This window comes from Polyergus mexicanus, unplaced genomic scaffold (assembly GCF_030449975.1).
Source record: "Polyergus mexicanus isolate NDT 795.1 unplaced genomic scaffold, iyPolMexi1.0 SCAF_4, whole genome shotgun sequence".
NCBI lineage: Eukaryota > Metazoa > Arthropoda > Insecta > Hymenoptera > Formicidae > Polyergus > Polyergus mexicanus.
In genome coordinates, this window is record NW_027223324.1 from 3511303 (window position 1) to 3533413 (window position 22111).

The window sequence follows — 22111 nt, forward strand, 5'->3', positions numbered from 1 at the left end:
CGAGTAGTCTCATACGCGCGAGTCGCTCGCGAATAAAAAGATATAATGTACCAAAGAAATTAATATCTTAGTCGATATTTTCACCTGTTAAATTCTTTGCGATGCTAAGTTATTCCGTAATCAATCTCGTTCAAAAGTATCCAGAAACCATTCTTTTCTACGAGTATAATATTTTAAGATATACATCTTAAACTATAATATATATTTAGGTATATGTGAAAAAGAAAAAAAAATTTTTTATCAACTCGTTAACGTAAATCAGTTTCAATCAGAATAATCTTTCTTTTGCTGAAGGATAATGGCTGTGCGAAATTTGGAGATAATGATCGGTACAGATCTAATCGCCATCGGCGACGATTAGAAATTCAACCAAAAGACTTTCACTTCGTCGCTTTCGCTTCTACTAGTCGCGATTCGTGACATGTTCAAAAAATGCGTTCCGTTACTTCAGCGTCGGTGTAACGAAAGTTTCCGGGGGATTTCGGATGATACAGCGCAAATTTCAAGAGAGAGAGAGAGAGAGGAAATTGAACGGAAGGGAATAAAATAACAAACACGCGAAATGTACGAAATTTTTATTCCTTTTTATTTCTGTTTGTTTCGCGTGTTAGTAACTCGCTGCGAATGTCGGCAGCATGAAAAATATCAGCGTAAGAAAATATATATATATGTGCGTATATATTAATATTAACATTATCATTATTATCATATTATTCCTCTCATCAAAGCTCATCTCAGCCCACGCATTCTATAATCGATGTATTAAATCTATATATATCTTTAACAAAGATTTTCGTGTTCTCGCGATCTCAATACACTTACGTGCCTTGAGAAGAGCTTTGATCTACGATTATTATCTCATGCGCTACACTGTACCCAACTTAATCTCATTACAACAGTCAAAACAAGAGTATATAAATATATATATATATATATATATAATATGTGCATATATATATATACAACAATGTCTTTATTTGTAGTAAGATCGCAGTTAAGGAAATCAACGCTTAATGCTCTAATTAAATCTCTGCTCATATAAAACCAGTAATGCTTAATCGACGATTATTATACAAACATATATTTGTATATAAAACATTATTCGTTAAAGTCGTGTATATAATATGTACATTTTAATGCGTGCACATCGATAAGTATCTACTAGTTAAACAATCTTTAATTATATTCTGATTGCCGAAGATCACTAGGATAATGGAAGCACAATTTTCTCTCAATTTGCCATATCTCGATTTTTTTCTCGGCAAGATAAATTAATTGCACTGGTAATTTCTAATAAATTCCGATATCGGTAATAATAACAGGTTTTTTTTACATACAATATATTTATCCCTTTCTATAAGATATTTTTGGTAATGGAAGTAAATAATGAGAAGAATGATTATTTCTGTCTAACAGAAATATTATCTTGTTTGTAATATAATATAACTTCAAAATCTACTTGTGTAATTAATTGAAGAATGAAGCTTTCTTGGCTATAATTGTAATCTTGTGATTTAATTCAATAAACTTTCTCTTTTTGAATCGGTCATGTTTCAATATTAATATCTGACGGTCTTACTAAAAAATCTTTTCGATTTTATATAAAAAAATATGTCTATTAATAAATATTGTTTACAAATATAATATTCGCCTTACCGCCCTTTATAATGGGCAGACAATTTTCGTTTCTACATATATTAACTAAAAAAAAATTGGTTCTTCTTAACGCAATTTTCTCATCTTATACGAGTTTATCTTAAAAGTTATTAATTTAATAAATAATAGTCGATTACACAAATATACACAAGAGCTGTATTTTCCGATACCATATTGTGCGCAATTGGGATCTATTCGATATTATATTTGGGTTGTTATTTCAGCCGATTTTATTATTTTCCGCTTCTTTACCTGACTATGCAAAAGACTATCGCTCTTCAATTTCATTCCTCTTTCTACAATATTATTGTAGCTACAACGGGATTAATCTTCAGGGGATAAATCTTCCCCGCCTTCGGGTTTTATCGCGGAATTGAAGAATCAACTACCGTTAAACTTATAAAATATACAATATATATACGGTAGAGCCTGGCACGAAACGAACCGATGACTCTTGATGTATAAATGTAAATTTTTAGCGACTTTAGAATTCGTGTTATTCCATTAACAGAATAAAATATTTTTTTTTATATTGTTTATGTTACTAGTTTTATATAAAATAATAGAAAGAATTTGTATAAGGATTCTCGTCTCGAAGTAAACGAAATATTAATGTAAGACCGTTACATTTTCTCACGACTTTCGAAAAATTGAAAGAGATATGAGGTAATTCATAAACATGGATTAACATTTAAAATATTTTTTTCAATTTCACACACGGTTTATTACAGTCGAGTTTCGAGGTCCCGCCTCGGTCTACTTCCAATTTGACGAGCGTTCCATACTAGGCCGCGTGAAAAAAATAATGCACGTGTCGTAGAAATCTAACAGCCGTGGAAAACCGAGCTTTACGATCTAATTACGCGAGCAAATCCATTTCCTCGATAGAGCTACCTGACATTCGCCATATGTTCTTTGGCATCAGTTTCTGCATTCGAAACAATTGACTGGAATCTTTTAGCTGCCTAAACGCCATCAGTAAAGAATCATTGCTCGTTACGCGATAAATGTCAATTCGCCATATTATCGCGTAAATACATAAAATTAGCAGCCTTGCCATTAAGCGCGTCAAAAAAAAAAATAAAGAATAATTAATTGCAATGATGGGATGAAACTTTGCGATATCGATATTTTGTAAAAAAAAGGGTATAAATCGTTTAAATTTTAATTCTTTTTAAGGAGCCTATTTTTCTTCTACTCGTCACAATTCTAAATAATGACATCATAGTGGACTCGGAATGATTCAAGTCCGACGGTAATGAATGCACAAATGTAATTGCACTGTTTATCAATTGCACCTTTGCACGGTCGAGGAAAGGCCGACGTAATAATCCCCGTGATATTAAATTCACCATCTACATAAGAAAACTGACAAGATGAAATTAATATCAGTCGCAGAATTGACATCATGTCGAAGCGCTAAAGAGCGCGCTTTCCAGTAAGATTGTTTTACCATATCTTATTTAAAATATATAAATATATCGGATAAAATAATATAAATAGATAAAACGAATAAAATGATTATGCCGCATACGTCCATATGTACAACCGATCGGTGAGCGAATGTGAACACGTTAGTATGAATCCTAAGTACTTAACTACGTCGAGAAATGCATGAAATTAATCGCGTTAAATGTACCATATCTTATATCCATTAAAATAACGTATTCGAAATCGCAATAATAATAACGAGCTTGCTAAAATATTTTCTTTCGGATATGTTCAAATATACAAAGATAACGCTTTCTTAAGGAAAGTAACAAGAGAAAAAAAAAACAAATATATTAATTATATGTATTACGCGAACGGATGTTATTCAGACAATATATGCGATAGAAATGGAGAAACATGCAATAAGATTTTTTTCATCTCGATAGTGACAAACTTGCGCTAAACGAGAATAATGAGCGTCGAAAAAAAAGCTGTATTAAATACAATGCGCGAGAAAGGCTCGTACAAACTATAAGCACAAGAGACGGAGGACGCGATTTCGATGTCGTAACGACACGCAAACGAGAGAGGAAAATAGGAAAGAAAAAAAAAGAAAAAAAAAAGAAAAAAAATCTCTTCGAGTAACCTAAGGAAGGCTCACGTGAGCCCCCAATACACTTACGTAGCTAAGTCATCTTAAAGCCTAATCGTTCATGGAACATACAGCATTTAATATATCATAGATATATGGGACCAAAATCACCAGCACCAGTCGTTGCGTCTAGGACGCCTCGAGCTCAACACGATCGTCGATTAATTATTCTCTCGAACGGCAGGCTCTCGATCGATGATCTACGGGCGCCTCTTGATCGAGCGAGATTTAACGTCCTACGTCGCGATGCCCACGGCACATATCTAAGGCACGCTCTCGACGACTTAATAAATACCTCGTCGAGTGATAAAAATATTTTCCCGAACTTTACGCGTGCCAGAGATTATAAAATTGCAAAAATCTTGATAAAAACGACGTTATATCGAGCGGCTAAAGTCACGTTTCAACGACGTTTTGACACGTTTTCGATAGACCTCTATTTGTACCTACATCTTCCTCGCGACGTGAGCACGGAGGGACGGTGATTACAGCGGTTGGAAAAAATATTTTGTATAAAAAATAGAATGTTTCATCTCTGTTTCGTTACTTCCGTCGAGAGAACAGATACCACGAGCAGCAGCGAATAGTTCCGCACGCTCAGAGTATCCCGTCAAATATATTGTATATATATATATATATATCGTGCGTATTGCTCGGACACCCGACAACTGATGCCGACAAGCGATCGTGAGAATAAAGAGAAAAGAGTCATTTCTACTCTTTTCTTTGACGAATCTCTATCCACTCGCATCTTCGCTTCGCGATAAGAAGATTTCGTCGAAGCGCAGGAGCGATTAGATAGAGAAAGAGAGAGAGAGAGAGAGAGAGAGAGAGAGAGAGAGAGAGAAAGAGAAATCGCATGCATATACATATCATTATTAAAAGAAAAGAAAAAAAAAATCGCAAACACAACGCAAGAAAGAAAAAGAAGAAGAAGAAGAAGAAGAAGAAGGGAGAGGAATAAACGTAAGGCGAAAGTGGTCGCCCAAAACGGGCGTACTAAGCGGACCCGGCCGTGGCCTCGGCGTTATCGTCGCGGGATAACATCGAACACGGCAGATCGTCGTCTCAAAATTTTTTTACCTTTCGATCTCCTCGTGCGGGGCTCGCCCTGAAGTCATTCGCACCGAAGAATCGCAGGTGTGCGCGCGCGCGCGCGCGAAAGAGGGGGGGGGTCAATGGGGGCTCTTGGGAAGAAGGAGAAAGAGCGGGAAGGTAACTTCTCACAGACAGTAGGGATGGCAAAATTGGTACACCAGTCTCTGGCTGCGCTCCGTCTTCTTCATGATACCCTTCTTATAGTACTGTCGGATACTGCGGCTGAGCTTGTCGTAGTTCATGGCGGGTCGATTCTTGCGCTTGCCCCAGAGCCGCGCCACCCGCACCGAGTCCTCGATCTTGAAGACCCCCTTGCCGCGGTCCAGCCAACGTATGCAGGAACCGTGGACGCCCGGGCTCTGCAGCAGTTCCTTGAGGAATTGCCACAAGTGGATGTGGCTGCCACCGTTTCGCATCTTGCCGCCTCCACCCGCGCTACTTCCGCCCGCGCTCTGACCGGAAGCGCAATCCTCGTCCTCGTCTGCACACAAAGAATACACAAACGCGAGAGATGAAGGACGAAAATTTCTTTTTTTTTTAATATCTTTTTTTTTTTCATTCTCACATCATTCGACAGATATTCATCGTATCGAACGTGTCTTGATACTTCTGATGCCAAATACGAGAAATGCGAAAAAATGAGGCGAGTCGTCTTTTTTCGTCGTTTACCGTTCGATGAATATCTGTCGAATGATGTGAGAATCGAACGAAAAGAAAAGGAAAAAAAACGTACCATCTGAGAAATCTACGGAGCAGGGGGATTCCTTGAGGCTGCCCGTCGTTGTCGTTGTATTTGCGATAGTCGGCGGTGTCACGGCACTGCTCGGGGACTGGACCACCCCCGCGGGAGTCCAGGAAACAGCCAGAGTGTTCCGCGGTGACTCCTCGACAGCGGCCTTCCAAATTTCCAATTGCGCGTGTAACATGCTTCCGCACTTAAACATAAACGGCGTTGTTGCGGCGTTATAATTAGCCTAATTAGCCGTGAGTTTGGTGCTCCGTGCACCTTAAATAATAATAATCATTAATGCTCTATTTGAATTAATCAAAGCTGTGTATGTATTTAAGTATGCGTGCGTTTCACGTCCAAAGCGTATTAAAGTTTGTTCAATTCACGCATTCAGGATCACGCGGGCGATTAAAAATAATAAGCGGGCGCGGGGACGAGCATGGAAAGAGGGAAGAGAGAAAGAGAGAAAGAAGCGAGGCGCGGAACGTTATTGTAGAATTCCAACGGAAGAGTCGTAGTACGCGAGAGAAGAGAAAGCGGCTCTCCGTTGAGACGCAACGCGGCGGACAACAAGACATTCGAGCGGTTGACCTACTTCTCCATCGTTTCTGCCAAGCCAATGGTGCGCGCATCGGCAGATATGGCAAAGCGATCCTGCCGATCGCGAACGAACGCGTACACGTTTCGGATTGACAGTTGAGCATTCTCATCATCGCTCACTCTCGTGACGCAAAAATGGCATTGACATCCAGAGGTGCGAGATGCAATCCTTCCATCTCTTAGGTATAGATAGATGACTCAAAGTCATATAATTATTATTTCGCAACAATTTAGAATGGAGTATTTAGAGAACGAATGATTTAATTGATGAAAAATGAGATATTCTTGCGCGAATTTAGAATATTTCGGCTTATGCTTAAGGTTGCCAGACGTCCTCCAATTTAGTAAAATTTTTTCCGTCCTCCGGAGGACACGCTATTTGTCCTTCAATTTCAGCAAATGTTTTCCCCATTTTTTTTTTTCGTCAAGCGGGACTATTTGAGAAGAAACTAGAAACCTCCCTTCCTAGACGATAGATATAATATGGTATATATAATAAATATAGTTTAAAATATATTAGTTTTATATATAATTAGGGCTGCAATATTTATTCATTTTCATCCATCTGCCCATTCTACGTCCTCTCTTTTTTTGATAAAACTACTTCGTGTCCTCCATTTGGGATTTTCAAATCTGGCAACCCTACCTATGCTAGTCTAACCGTACGCAGCATTTTATCCAAGATTCATCCAGCGATATACAATTATACTGTACGACGTTCCGAGAAACGAGTTCTCGCATATCGATAATTGCCGTCATTAAAATACGACGCCAAACCGCGAAGAATGCCGTTAATTATTTCCTCGAGAAGCGAATGCGCCAAGACTTGCGTTCATCAATTCTATATGATAATACTAAACAATTTAAATGCAATCTAATTTTCTGTCCTTTCGTTTTCCTTCGATATATTTTACTTTTTTTTTATTCGTAACCGATTTATAATTAATAATTCAAAAATTTATATATATATATATATATATACATATAAACATATATATGTATAATGAATCGGAATTCTCATTTAAAATATTCAAGGCGATCTTTATGCAACCTTGACAACTTTACGGAAGATTAAATTGTTGATACGTCCAACTCTTAATACATCGTTTAATAATCTACAAGTTTGATAAGAAACTTTTTATAATTTCCAAGATATTTACGGATACCGGCACTTTTTCTCCCACTCTCTAAATATGTAAATTTCGTTTCATCACAATATAATCTTATTTGCAGCCAAAGTTGTATCCGAAAGAATTTGAAAAACGATTAACCGGTTAAATTAAATGTAGGATCTAAATATGTGAGATGGAATTTGAATCGAACGAATTCTCTCTCCGGAGATAATGCAGAATACATGCACGTATTTATTATAAACCACGCGTGAATGAAGTCGGCGAAGAAAATTTGATCGCATCGACGAGATGCTGGAAGAAACGAGGAAAGGACTCGCGAGATCGTAGATAGAACGTGACCATAAGCCTGACCATGATTCCACGCTATACGCTAGAGAATTACCGCGATACTTCGTGGCGCGATTATCCAATTACTAGACGCAAAGCGGAATCCATTATGCGCGGCTACTTTTCCGCCGTTCGCCATACACACGGCTACTCGCTATTAATTTCCGTTACGGACTCATGTCCGCAGTTTCGAATAACGAGACGTGCATCGCGAGATTTTTCAAAATTCTCACACCTGTTTACGATTTATTATTTCATGATAATCCAGAATTTATGGTGTCGGAAACGTTACAGACTGCTGCTTGGATAAGTGTGATTTGGATTTTCTGTTTTTTCCTCAACAAGTTTAGAGAAAGAAAGAGAAAAAGAGCGCAGATAAAAGATTTGATTAATCTTACGTGATCAAGAACAAGGATTATATTTTTCTCCGCCGTTCTTCCTTTTACGTCATTAGGACAATCGTACGAAATAAATATATCGATAACGCGAAAGAAAATTATTGTAGTTATTGAAATAATATTTCATATATTATTAATACAATGTCAAGTTCATTTCTTTTCGCTTTATCTTGGCTTTGTCAAGTTTAGGGCTATAATTAACAGCGCGTATAATCAACATTGACAGCAACCGGTTTTTAGCATGCTCGATGCCGATGGAAAACTCGTTGCTTAATAAACGACAATGTATGGCCGTATTCGCAAGTATCGAGAGAGACAGTTGAAAAGTCGTTACGTTCTTTTTTGATTCTCTCAGGAATAACGATATATTCACAAGGCAATTTCACACTTTTGTTCGCTAAATAATCACATCGTTGAAACATGTTTTGTGTAAAAATAACTATTATACATTATTTTATACGTTACACTTGATTTATATAAAATTTTTAAATTGGATATAGCTTGCAAGAAGATGTAATAATTTTGTTGTGATATGAATTAGTGCCTACATTGTTCGCATCAATCTCATTATCATCATTCTCGTCACAATATATCGATGAGCGAGAGTGTCAGTTTCGTGTAATGGAATCCTTTGATTAAAAAAATATCTTGCAAAACCTCAGGCAAAATCTTTAAGGACCTCTCTCTCTCTCTCTCTCTCTCTGAAATCGTATCCCTGACGCAAACTGACGCAACTCTCGCGCGTCAGATGATTCGCGCGGGAATTCCGATCCCGTTACATGTCGAAATCTGCTCGCAGTGTAGATACCTTCTTTCCATTTATACCTCAGGTATGGATTACACGGAAGGAACGCGTAAACGCACATTGACTACCAGGAAACTCACTTTCACCGGACCTCGGCAACGAGTGTTTTTTAAGTCCCGCTTTTGATCGTTTTATTTCTTCATCAGACACGAACGCAACCCGATCGCGAATTGCGTGTTACAGTAATAAAGAATGAAGTTAATAATTGACTGACTCACGCCGAATCCGAATTTTCCCGCTTGCCAAAAGTTTTCGACTTAATCGCTATAATTTCGATAAAAAGAGAATTTTTAATTTCTTCACCTACTGTCATTATTACATCATGCTTTATCTTCCATCGATAAAATACTTACTTATAGATTAACTCTGATCAAGTGATATAGATGTTGGCGATTCTCTATTTCTACTTTCATATTTTTATTATATAATATATTATATCACATTTTTTCTATTTTTCTAAAGTTTCCTCTCTTTATTTTAGATATTTAAATATTTACGAGAATAATGACGACAAATTAATCGTTCTAATTTAGATAAGATGAGAATTCATAACTTTCAGTCATCGTTATTACATCATGCTTTATTTTTTATTGATATGCATTGACATTTATTTGAGATTGACTAGTCGAGTCAATCCATTAAGAAGTACACGTCTATATTTGCGATTCTATATATATATATAGTCTTTCTTTCTAAAGTTTCCTTGTTATTTTGTTAGATATGTAATTATTTATGAGAATATATCGAGAGACAACGAACTTGTTATCTAAAATAGGTATACTATGAACAAAATGGATTTTTATACATACGGCAATTAAAGCGAAATGCAAAATCCATTGTAAATTCTCACGACAATGAGAGATAAGTTTCGTAAACAATGCAATCGTGTCGACGCGAGGCAGATAAGAAATGACATATACAATATATATATATATGTTCGCCAACTATCGTTTCGCTATCGATTTCAATATCGCCGAACATATCTTTTATATTGAGAAAATAAAATTTCATACGAAATTACTGCAGACAATCGTAAATAATATTTTTTTTTGCTATCGTCAGATCACTCTTCGTACGTAATAAGAGATATCTTGAAAATCGTTGCGACTAATTGATTCGTTAAAAGCGCACACGAGCATTGTGTAAAGATACGCATCAAAATTGCGAGGCGCCCATGCAATTAATACGAAGCGCGTAAAAAAATAAAAGTCGAGGAAGCACAATAAAACATAAGATTATAAAGGAACAAGAATCAGGGAATAAGACATTAATATGAAATGTATAGGATAGTTGCTGCAAATACGTAATATTGAAGATTAAAATATTTTATCAAAAGAAGCTTAGAGACGAGTTAAAGAAAAGAATCTTATCTTTTTTACGCTTCTCGATTAAGTTTTATATTAATGGAATTTTAAAAATAGAAGCACAGTCAATCGCAAGATATATAACATCAAAGATAAAAAAATTATGAAAAAAATCTCGTAAAGAAAAGATAATCTTACAATATTTCAAAGAGTGAAAATATATTTTTATAAATTTTTTATTATAATTACACGAGGAACTATATCTATACTTTTTTCCTACTCTACGAAAGAGTGTAATAATTATATTTCGCGCTCACCTGGGGAGCTCTCTGGCAGAATTCCTCCTCGGTGAGGGTGGCCAGCGTCGCACCATCCACGTTGAAACTCTCCAGCGGCACCAATGGCAACTGCAATTGCCGTCTGGCCCACTGTATCCAGGCCGCCACATCCGCCGCACTCCAACGTCTCGGTTCTGCAATTAAATGTCAGAAATCTCGTATTATTCTGCGCGCGGTTGCCGTCGAAATAACGCGATATTCTGAGAAATTTGAATTTAAGAATCATTGATCAAATCAGATCATTGAGACGCTCAAATATTTATATACTCTTTCGGTGTAAATTTTTTTTCTAATTAATCACGTATTAATAAGGTACAAGCGTATTCAAAATAGAGTTTTTTGTAAAGCATAATTGTGTCAATGATCTTCAAAGTGGATCTTCATGGCAAAAGTAATTTCGTGACTCGGCGCGCTTTCACGACACTTCGTAACTTATTTCAAGCGTGACATCGTGGTTTCGACTAATAGACAAACTAGTCGCACATATAACGTCGACGACGACGAACAATGACGACGACGACGTCAAAACTATGCCTGCGGCAAGGTAACAAGAGGATCTAACGGAGCAAGATTAGTCGAGAAAATCGAGACACGCGTCGGAATTTCTGATGACTCGATCATAGCCGTGTCATTCTTACATCATCGAGTTGTACGAGTAAATTTCTGATTAAGAAAAGAGAGTTTATATAAATGAATAAAAATATATAAAGAATGAACGAAACTTAGCTTTATAACAAAATTGGGAAATTTTGGAAATGAAAATCAAAAATATTACTTTACTTGATTTTTTTTGGTAATGAAAAGTTCCTCTCATAAATTTATAAAATGATTTATTTTTCACAGCTTTGTGTTTTTTAGCAGAAAAACATTAGAGTGAAAAATCAAATAGTGCGATTCGATCTATACATAAAGATATAAGCGCGATATAAAAAATCATTGTACGTAAATTCCGATTAAAATTTGACAAAAGTAGCCGACTCACCTGGATGAATGCCAAGGGCTACGCAGGTGTTGTCGAAATCCTTCTGCAATTGTTGGATGGCCAGACTGAGGACCGGCTCGAGCTGTTCGCGAGCGAGGTCGCCCACGCACTCGCCGGCTTCCATGTCCTCGACGTAGCCGGTGCCGACGCCGCCGAGATCGACGGGTCTCAGATTGTACTTCCTCTGGAAGCTGGTATCCCTCAGCACCTCACGCAGCAGCTGATGGTCGCTCTTCCGACCGTCCTTGAAAAGCTCTTCTTCCTTTCGCAGTGGATTCGCTAGCTCCTCCTCCGATCGTTCCATCTTAAGCTGGCTCAGCTTGTCGGGCATCTCCGCTAGGTTCTCCTTGCGAGCGACGCCCTTGAAGAGGAGTTCGCGCAACGCCGAGCCACCGTTTTCGAACTCGCACGAAGGACTGGACGAGGACGAGGTGGATGAGGAGGAAGAGGATGAGCCGTTGTTGCTGGAAACAGAACGTGGCTCTTCCTTGAAGAGAATCTCCTTGAGCAACGGATGCCCCTGCATACCAGTATCCTCCTTCTTCGGCAGAAAATCCGCGTCCAGGCTGTTGTAGATATCTTCCTCGCTACGGGGTGGGGTGCAGGGCACCGTGCAATCGGTCGAGTCTTCGCGGTAGCCCAGACTCTCGGCTAAGAGTCTGTAATCGTGCGAAAATGCGCGATCCATCGCTATTAAAAGATTGCGACGAAAACCGGAAACGGGACGCGGCATCGCTGCAACGATCGTTGAACGTCGTCGATTTCAACGCGAGACAATTATATGTAACGCCAAACGTGCGCAAATATAAATTATAAAACCAGAAAAAAAGGTTAAAAGATACATATTATAAACTCATTTTCTTAGTAGCAAAGCGACGGACGCAACACTATAAAAGATCGCGATGACAAGAGTTTCGAGAAACATAATTTACCTAGATTCCTGAAGAATGGCCAAAAGATCGAGGCTCTTCTCCCTCTTGACCGGTTGCTTGGCCGACGGTTCCGGGCTGGTGGGATAAAATTGGGCGCTCTGGGGGCTTCTGGGTACGTAATATGGACTCGTCGGGTATCCCGGCGAGGATCCCTCGTGCGAATAGTTTGGCGACAACGGCAGCTCGCCGTTCTGATACGGCGGGCTCTGGTAGATCGTGGGCGATCCCGGACGCGGCGAGCGCGCCTCCTGCTTGATCTGCGAGCTCTTGAGACCGAGCTGGTCGCCGGCTGGGCTGTAATCTTCCGGCAGGAGGGACAAATCGAACTGAAAAGTGCTGTAGTCGAACGACGGCGAATAGCCGGCCGCTGTGGGCACCGTTTGCGGCATCTGAGAAAAAAAGCAGGAATTCAAGATTGTACAGATCATTTGTACACATTTCGTTCGCGAATGATTAACTTATAGCAAAAAATATAGAGAAGAGAAAGCGCCGGGTGAGAGACGCCCGTTGCGCGTTTCTCGTCGCGGCCAAGGCTGATCGATCCGTGAGCAACTCGGCTTAGATTATAAACGGCTAATGCTAGCAATTAGAGCGCGATTGTGGTTTTGTGGTAGTGGACCGGTGATTGCAAATGCGTACATAATGGACGAATCGGCTTGCGATAACGTTGTAACAGCGCGAGCGAGCGAGTAAGCGAGAGAGAGACGCGAAAAGGAAAAGGCCGGAGATATGTGTTCCATGAAATCTTATTCAATCATATTACATTGTAACTCTATCTTGCGGAACACATATTAATCATACATATATATATTTATTCATAAAATTGCATACGGATGAATTATTATGATTCTTATCGTGGAAATCGGGTTCTATAGAAATAACGAGAGATAACAGCAAACAACGCTAAATTTTTCATGACTATATCATTCATAACGGATATAATTCCCACGGGATAACAGAGCGGTGGATCGTAAAGTATGAAACGCGGCCACGTGTTATAAAACAATACATATGTACAAAAGAGGCAATAAACTGGACCCTGCCTTTTGTAGTCTATACAATGTACGAGATTCTTGATATCGATTCGCGCGAAAACGAAAATCGCTGCGGTACCGCATCGGACGAAATACTTTCTCCGAGCGTCCCGGATGGACCCATGATCGCCCGTTTATCTTTCAGCGTGTTTATTGCACGTCTTACGTTTGACCCCGCGTCAGTTTGTTACGCCCCGCGAATCGCTTAAGGGCGATCCTCATGAAATGAGCGACTGTCCCGAAACCGAGAAGAGATTGTGGAGAAAGAAGATGAAATTAATATTATGTTTAAATTTTGTAAAAAAAAAGGTATGGTAAATTCTATAAATATTGAAGATAAAATAGCACTAAGAGGAGCATTTTCAATTGTACAAATTTTAGGAAAAAAAGTTGAAAAAAAAAAGTATCGCTGAAAAAAGATTACACGCTAATATTGAGATACATCTTCAATATGTGACAAAATATTGATGTATATTTAGATATATTTTAAAAACACAGAATTAAAATAGAATTAAAAAAATTATAAATTATATAAATTGTTTTCTATTCTTTTTCAAAATGTGCAACCCTTCGCTTGATTTAATGAACTCATCGCGTAAAGATAATTCCTTCCAATTCAAACACTGCCGTATGTGACGAAAAAAATTTTCATAAAAATAGTCATTCAGAACTTATGAATACTCGCGGCCTCAAATGAAATAGTCACGCATACATGTAATTTGAAATCACTTTTTGTTTCAAATATTCAACATAATTGCAACGCTTATTATTTGGTCTACTTTAAAATCGCAAGTATGCTAATTACGTAACGCGTGAATGAACGTTTCAAACGAACAGTGATTTCAAATCATGCGAATCACTTGTTTATGACTGCTACATTCAAGACTACAACTATTTGTAGCTTTCCAGGCTATTTTTATGAAGATTTCACATTATTATTACATGTATGGCTAAACTAAAAAAAAACGTGCAGCCACTTTTACGTGGGATTCTAAGTTGCTTTAAAGCAGGCGAGGAGTTGCGCATCTCAATATTTTAAAAAGAGGAGATAAAACATAATTTATACAGAATTTATGTTCTGTCTTTCGTTGTAATAAAAATTGACCGAGAGCATAAAATTTGCATACTTTTCTTATTAATATCGAGTGATAATCTTGCCGCAATACTGTTATTTAATTAGCGCAATTTTTGCATTTTTATTCCGTTATACTATTGATATCTTTTAAAGAAATATGATTATATGCTCATTTATGTGAAAACGAAAGCGTTGAAATCCTGAAAACTTGGCTTTGGTATCGTGCTCTCGGATCGTCTCGGTGCTCATCTCGTGCGCGGCAAACAAAACGCTCGAGATACGCCGAGTCGAGAGACGAAACACTCTCTCTCCCCCCCCCCCCTCTCTCTCTCTCTCTCTCTCTCCCTCCCGCCGGCGGGCCCCGGTATAGTGCACCTTAAGGGCCCATTTATCTCTACGTGTGTTTATTGCCCGTCGTGTGTTTGACCTCGCATCAGTTTGTTACGCTTTGTAAGCCCATTACAACGTTCCCAGTGCATCTCCCCTGCGCTCAGGCGGGGTCGCATCTGACATTTTGACGTAGTGCCCCGCAAAGGTCGACGCGAAATAAACGATTATGCCCAACGGACACAGGTACACGCGCGGGCGCGGGGGCTCTCAGACAACGTAGAGACACAATACCTCTGCCACTTTGATCGCACACGCCACAACGCGCGATCGCGTATACGTGAACACGGATATGTACACGCGCGCACGAGTACACGGGATAGGAGCAGCAAAGAGATACGCGAGCGAGCGCGGCAAGAGCGCACTCATTGCTTATTCTTTCTCTCGTTCTCTCGTTCTCTCGAGGCCTCTCGAAAGGTTCCAAGGAGAAAGAGAATGTTTATCTATACACTGATGGAATCTAAGAACGCCTCTCAAGAGGGAACCTTCCTTGGGTTTACCTCGCGCGGAATCACGAGGCTCGCCGAGCGACACCGCGATTAAGCGAAAGAAATTAGCGTTCTCCAAACGCAGTTCAGCATTAACATTGAGATATTTAAACCTAAAACCATTGGGAACCCTTATCGCGTGATAAACAAACTAAACAGATACGATATTGCCTCGTTTATCTTATTTTATTCATATTACATAGAAATGAGATGAATCGCGTTATCGCGAGAGGCAAAGAAGATATTTCGGCGAAATTAATTAGTCTCCCCGACCAATTGCGCGGCAAATATACGAGAATATCTATCTCGTGAAGAAAAACCTTCTCATGCTTCTCTTTGGATTTCGCTGCCTTCCTCTCGAGCATTTCGCAAAGGCAAGCGCCATTGACGTCACGCGTTCGACTAATCGCCGGTGCAGCTGCCAGGCATTTTCCCCTTCCGCGTGCAAAACGCGGGATTCCGCTGGAGTCACGGACCGCTCGGTCAACGGGGACGACCTCGTAATTTTCGAGAGACCGTCTCGTTCCGTTTAAACACCGTAATCTGTTTGCGATTACACGGCGGCACCTGATTTTCCGACGAGTCTCTTCTTTTCGCACAAAATAATTTCTCAAAAACGCATTCGTGTGGTCTCTTTCTTATACACTTAAAAAAAAAAAAAAAAAAAAAAAACACATCGTTTAACGAGGTCATTGGATAATTTCTAACGCATCCGTTGCAATCTTTTAGAATCCCCAGCGCGCTATTAAAATTCAACGCTGATCATTTATCGCGATTCCGAAAATGACGCGAGAAGAGGAACGTCTCCCGCCGAATCAAAAATTGATAAACGGAATAACGAAATGTGGGATTTTATTTTCATACGCAATATCTCGAGCGTTATTAAATGCGAGTATTGCAATTGCGTGTACGGCATCCGTAACCCAAAAAAAAAGTTATTGTCGTCGAAATTGTCCGCAATCGTCGCGCGATAACGCGCGAATTATCGCCTCGATTTCGTAATAATCGTGATTTTTCACGATCCTGTCGGACTTTAGACGCGCACGGTGACATTTCGAGCGAGAAATCGCGACCTTCGATAACACCGCGATCACGAAATGAGAGACGAATGGCGCGCTCGCTCTCCTCCCAGCATATCGCAGTTCTCGTTCGCACAATCGTAAAGATATCTGTCGCAAATTTGAATATGCATTATTCCGCGCTCAAAAAAAAAAAAAAAGGAAAAAAGCTGAAAAATTACGAGAGACGGTTGTAAAAACTGGCATCTCTCTAAGATGCTTGCCGAGAGGTGCGCGCCGACGCACATAAGTCGTCCATAAGTTTATTACACGCGCGATATTCTCCGAATAAATCGCGCGTTATTTTCGCAGCACAAATTACATATTTCAATGTTTGGTGAAATCGGAACGCTACACGATGAGCCTGGACGTAGCAGCGATTTTAAATAGCTATAAATGTCTAGCACACCTGATACACGATAAATCTAATCACGCTTTCGACTTCAACTTAATGGACTTAAGAAAATGGCAACGTACTTCTTCGCGAAGGATAACTTGGCGAATTATACGCGGACGGAGTTTCGATTTAAATTTCTCTTTATGATATTCTAATTATATATTATATTGAATAGAGGATCAAATTCGGGAAGATATGTTACTTTTATATACAAAGTGATCTGTCGGGAATTTTTTTTAAGTCATTCATGAGAAAGAAGAGCGGAAATTACTAAGAGCAACGACATCGTGATGCGCGAAATTATCCTCGATTCTATTATGATGTAAGAGATTTAGAAAGGATTCTGATGTCACGCGTGTCTACCTGGTATCTAATAAACAGCTAGCGATACAGTAACTCTAACAAGATGCGACCTGTGCATATATTTATATTTTCATCTATTTTTCTACCAATTTAATTAACGAAGAAATATATAAAGAGACACCTTGATTTTAATTTACACAACTGCATCTTTGTCTTCGCTGTATAAATTCCGCCCAACAATTAAACGAGCCATTCTACTGTGCTTGATACTCTTGTTAATTACCTCACTTTGCGAACATTCGACTTGGTAATGTCATCTTTAATATGGGGCGTAAAACATTTCGAAATTCCGAAACTTATTACCGTGCATACGGAGTGCAATTTTGTATTGTATTCAGAATGTGTGTTTCGCAGAGTAAATAACGACTTGGATATTCTTCCTACGGGGAAAAATCGACTCCAAATTGGCCGGTAAATCTGTCATTAAAATGTCACGCGGTGGAAGCGGGACATACACCTTGTACACAGATCAAGACATATATATACACGTAAATGTCTTTATCCGCATCATCGCGTCGTTTTACGAGCCGGAATATTTATGACAGAAATTTCCTCCCGAATTATCATCATTGTGACAAGACGCGATGCCGCGGGGGACACCGGTATTCTTTCTACCTCTTGCCGGCCATTCCACTCGGCCGTCCATCGTGCAATTAATTCCACTAACGCTAAATGCGGCAAACTGATGTCAGCCGCTTCAACCTGAACGCCAGAATTGCGGCTTGCGTGCGTCATACGCGCTGAATTACTCTACAAACCTCGTTTCCAGTTCGTCGCCCATTCAAACTCGTCTCGGTCCGGAACGCGCAGCGTACGCGCTTTCGGCCATTAAAGCTAAACACTTTAATATACAAGTATATAATGCAAGGTTAAAACACGCCGACTTTTATTCCTCGCGAAAAAAATTAATTAATCAGTTTGAGAGACGTAATTGGTGAATATTTCTCGATCGAATTAGAAATTTAATTGTCGAGAAGAAGATATCTCCGAATGAACTTGTTAATAGCAGTATTACGTAAACACGATAAGATGAAAAGATAAAAAATAAAATATCATCCACGCTCGCAGCGAACAAAATAAGGATGCGAGCAAAGAGACGCATTATTTAACTAAATAAAAACATTTCGCTTTCAACGGATTCGATTAGCAAAGGGGACTGACAACCCGTTTACACGAATTACATAAAAACGATTGTTGAAAGAAAAATAATACGATAGATGCACGTAGCGTATATATAATATATATCGTGTTGATTGAATTACAATACAAGCGACTAGATAAGAATTATAGCCTCTTTGCAAATTCTCATTCAGCTTCGATTCGATATTCCACGATATCTGTGCGTATAATTTTGTAACGTACCATTCCCCTCGTTTATCGAGTAACATGTATATATACATATTTCGCTATTTTAAGCGACATGCGTAAAATATTCGTTGTTATGCGCGGTCGAAGAAACTGGCCAAATCAATTATTATCAATCGCGCAACAAGTTCTCAACTGCAAACGATTACTCACTTATTCTCCGAACAAAGATGCGGGAAGTTTTTTTTTTTTTTTTTCTTTTCTTACGACTCACTATCCACGACTGATTTCTATGCATTATTAGTGCAACTGAGACATTACTACGCGCCGCGATAGTCATTTACATATTTTTTTTCTCTTCGTCGGGGATTAGTCGACGCCTGTGTCTATACCGCTGTGACGTCACAGCGAATTAAAATAGTATCGCAACATCTCGACGCGAGATAAACAGTACAAATGAATAGTAGGTTTTTCCACTTCAATTCTATATTTTTTATTCGCCTCGCACACATCGTAATTACATCTCTTTAATTAAATATCTTAGATCGTATCATCATTATACGTTAATTTAACATTCGAAGCGATTATTTTAAATAACACATACGTATTTCACTTGACTTTCGTATTTTTTATTGATCTTTGAATTAAACGCGACATGTGTATTTTACTAGAAATTTTTTTCCACCATCATCGCGCGCGCGCGCGCTTAAAATCTTGTTTGCTTCGTTCCAACATTATCTATTGTATCATCTTTTACCCTTTTTACATCGCATAATCTACAATCTGCAGCCGTCTCGCGGAAATCTCATCTGAGACATTACATTAATTATATCCATGTGCTCCAAGGCCATGGCGGAGATATCCAATTCCGGTAAAAAAAAAAAAAAAAAAAAAAAGCCCGTATCGGTATTACAAATTAAGTGTAATCTCGGCGTGAGGAATATTTCTTTGCAATGTGTGCGGTCGCGCGGTTATTCGCGTAATCAATTATCTTTCTGCCGCGCGAGTAATGAATAAGTAAGAAAAATAATAGCGCTCGCTCGTTTAACTTAGCTGGTCGTAGCGTTTTGCAAACTACACTAGGCACTCTCGCATACGTATCTTTTACATGCGATTCGTTTGAATAATTATAAAAACTCTTACTTACAAAATAAAGGATACTACATCCAAAAAATAATGTGTGAAGAGAAAACGTGGAATAACACAGTTTTAACAAAAGATTTCTTTTTTCAAAGAAAGAGAATAATCACTTTCCGTAGTTCTTTTTTGACACTAGATAAGATTCCCGCTTTCGAATTGCTCCATCGTGCTCCATAATTTTGAAAAATTTACGATTAAAAATGCAAATGTTGCAGATTTATTTTAATGTATATTTTATCATGTCATAACTACGATATATGATGATGTGTTGGTGATTTTGTGGCAATCAAAGTTATATATATATATATTTTCAATTTTCGAAAAATGATTTGTTGCATTGATCATGATTTAATATCAAATTTAACAAAAAGGGGAAAGATACATGAAATAATTATTCTCTTTCTAGTTTTTTTTTTAACTGCTTAATAATAACGACAATAAAAAAAAAAAAATTCGAATCAATGTATTATTACGATGAAAAAATCAAGCGTGCATAACTGTCCACGTGGCATGTGAGAATGGAAATTATGGGCGATCTGACGGTAATCCGCGACCTACAGATCGCAACATCGTTAGTCGCAGCGGACTGTCAGGCAGACAACTCCCAATAGGCTACTTTATCGTGGTAGGTAAACGATGATATCGCGAACACTAATGACTAAACGCTCGCCGGTCGCATTTCTCCTATTCTCGCGACTTTCTTCCGCGCGCCGTTAAGTCCACGCTTTATCTCAGGATAACAGTTATACGTTTCCCTCGTCGTGCTGAATACTTACGGTGTTCTTAGACGCTCTACAGCAAAAACTACCACGTTACTAACCCGAAGGTAAAGTCGGATATCACGAAAAGATTTTCGAATTTTGAGGCCGCGTGTTGAAAAATTTTGCCATCTTGTAAACGAATCTGAAATCTTGGATATCTCTAAATATTTGGATCGAAAGAATCATTTATACGGTCGGTAGCACGAGGTAGATTTCGTAACGTCCTACTTGATACTGAAATGGAATTGTGTCTATGTTCCTAGCGATCTCTCTGCGATAGCATTTTCTAAGAAGAGAAAAAGAGAGAGAGAGAGAGAGAGAAAGCAAAGAGATGCGCTTGCGAAAAATCCAAAAAGATCGAGTGAGAAGATCAAGCATTCCCAGCGAGGCAAGACAAATAAATAGGCAGCCGCGATAGCGTAAATAGTAACATAATATCGCATAATGGGGGCATAACGCGCCACGGTAATGCCGTCGGTGCATCACCGTGAAGAAGTTATGGCAGGTCTGCCTTTGTCCGGTGCAAGCGAGCTTTAAAGTAGCATTATTAAAGCGCCTTAACTCGCAGATCCCCCAACAGGATCGTGTCCTTAGAGCGCTGCCCTCTCCGTGGATAGCCTCGCGAGGATCGTAAATTCGCGTCCGGGACCCGCAGTCCGGGTAGTAGCCCCCCCGGCTACTTGGATCACTCTCGTAGCTTCATCCGAGAGAGGACTGCAGATCTCGAACAACACATTTATCTCGCGAGATAAATTCGCAAATGTCGGTTCATGTGTTCCGTTTATCCATCTCTCATCTTTCTTTCTTTCTTTCCGGGGAGGATAGGGGGGGGGGGGAGGAGAGGGATTCACGTTCATTTAATAGATCTATTCGTTTTAGCTGCACTACCTATACTTTGTTTTTGCCCTCTTATTATTAGTGTGCCTCCCAATTCTAAGATACATTTTATTTTATCAATGGAAAAAGGGCAATGAAAAAGCGTGTTTTAATTAATAACCTTAACAACACATAATATAATATATATCTATCGATAATATAATATTTTTCCGTTTACGTTAAAAATCTGCAAAAAACATTTTTTTCTCGATTATTAATTCTTTTCAAATATAAAATTGTAAATATTTTATTCTGGAAAATAGAATCATAAATTATTGTTATATATATATAAATGCTTTTAAAATTATAAATTTCGTAGGTAGACATTGAACGTATAAATGCAAAATTAAAAGAGATCATGCGCTTAATCGATAATCAAAGAAGCGACGCGGTGTGTCACGTGAGATTTACGCAACGACTATACGTGATAATTTTATGAGAAATTCACTGAAATATCTCTCCCGCGCGGCTCTCACGACTGCTAATCGACTCTCCTTAATAATTGCCTCATTATTGCGCATCGTTGCACCGTCCGATATATCGACGGCGTACGCTATTAATAACACTTTACCGCCCACGCATCGCCCTTGCCGCGTCTATAATGTCTTACGTATGTACATGCGCGTTCACTTTGTGCGTGTGCGCGTGCACACGTTGCGCGACATGAGAAATCGCGAAAAATTTGTCCCCTCCCCCCCCCCCCGTGTTTCACGCAATTGTGCGTGATTGGACGCAACAATCGCACACGCCAGATGTTTAGAGCATTAAATTGCCTCGTCTTAAGAAATTTAATAAACTAAAAACTCTCTCTCCCCCTGAAGGATAAATTTAAGCTCTTGTC

General features: G+C 38.9%; 1 protein-coding gene across 2 annotated transcripts in view; it reads right to left on the reverse strand.

Annotated features, from left to right (window-relative positions):
- Positions 1-574: 574 nt before the first annotated feature.
- The window catches only part of Ets98b (DNA-binding protein Ets98B), a 36723-nt gene continuing 15186 nt past the window's right edge, over positions 575-22111 (reverse strand). Inside the window, exons 1-6 of one of the 2 annotated variants that reach the window (XM_070294992.1) lie at positions 18707-18717; positions 12387-12775; positions 11455-12113; positions 10452-10606; positions 5571-5772; positions 575-5318 (exon numbers count right to left, since the gene is read on the reverse strand). In XM_070294992.1, the coding sequence (XP_070151093.1) occupies positions 4963-5318; positions 5571-5772; positions 10452-10606; positions 11455-12113; positions 12387-12775 (1761 nt within the window). In that variant the 5' untranslated portion in view covers positions 18707-18717 and the 3' untranslated portion in view covers positions 575-4962. Of the gene's footprint in view, positions 5319-5570; positions 5773-10451; positions 10607-11454; positions 12114-12386; positions 12776-18706; positions 18718-22111 lie in introns of those variants that run through there. The other variant, XM_070294991.1, reaches the window with a different exon arrangement.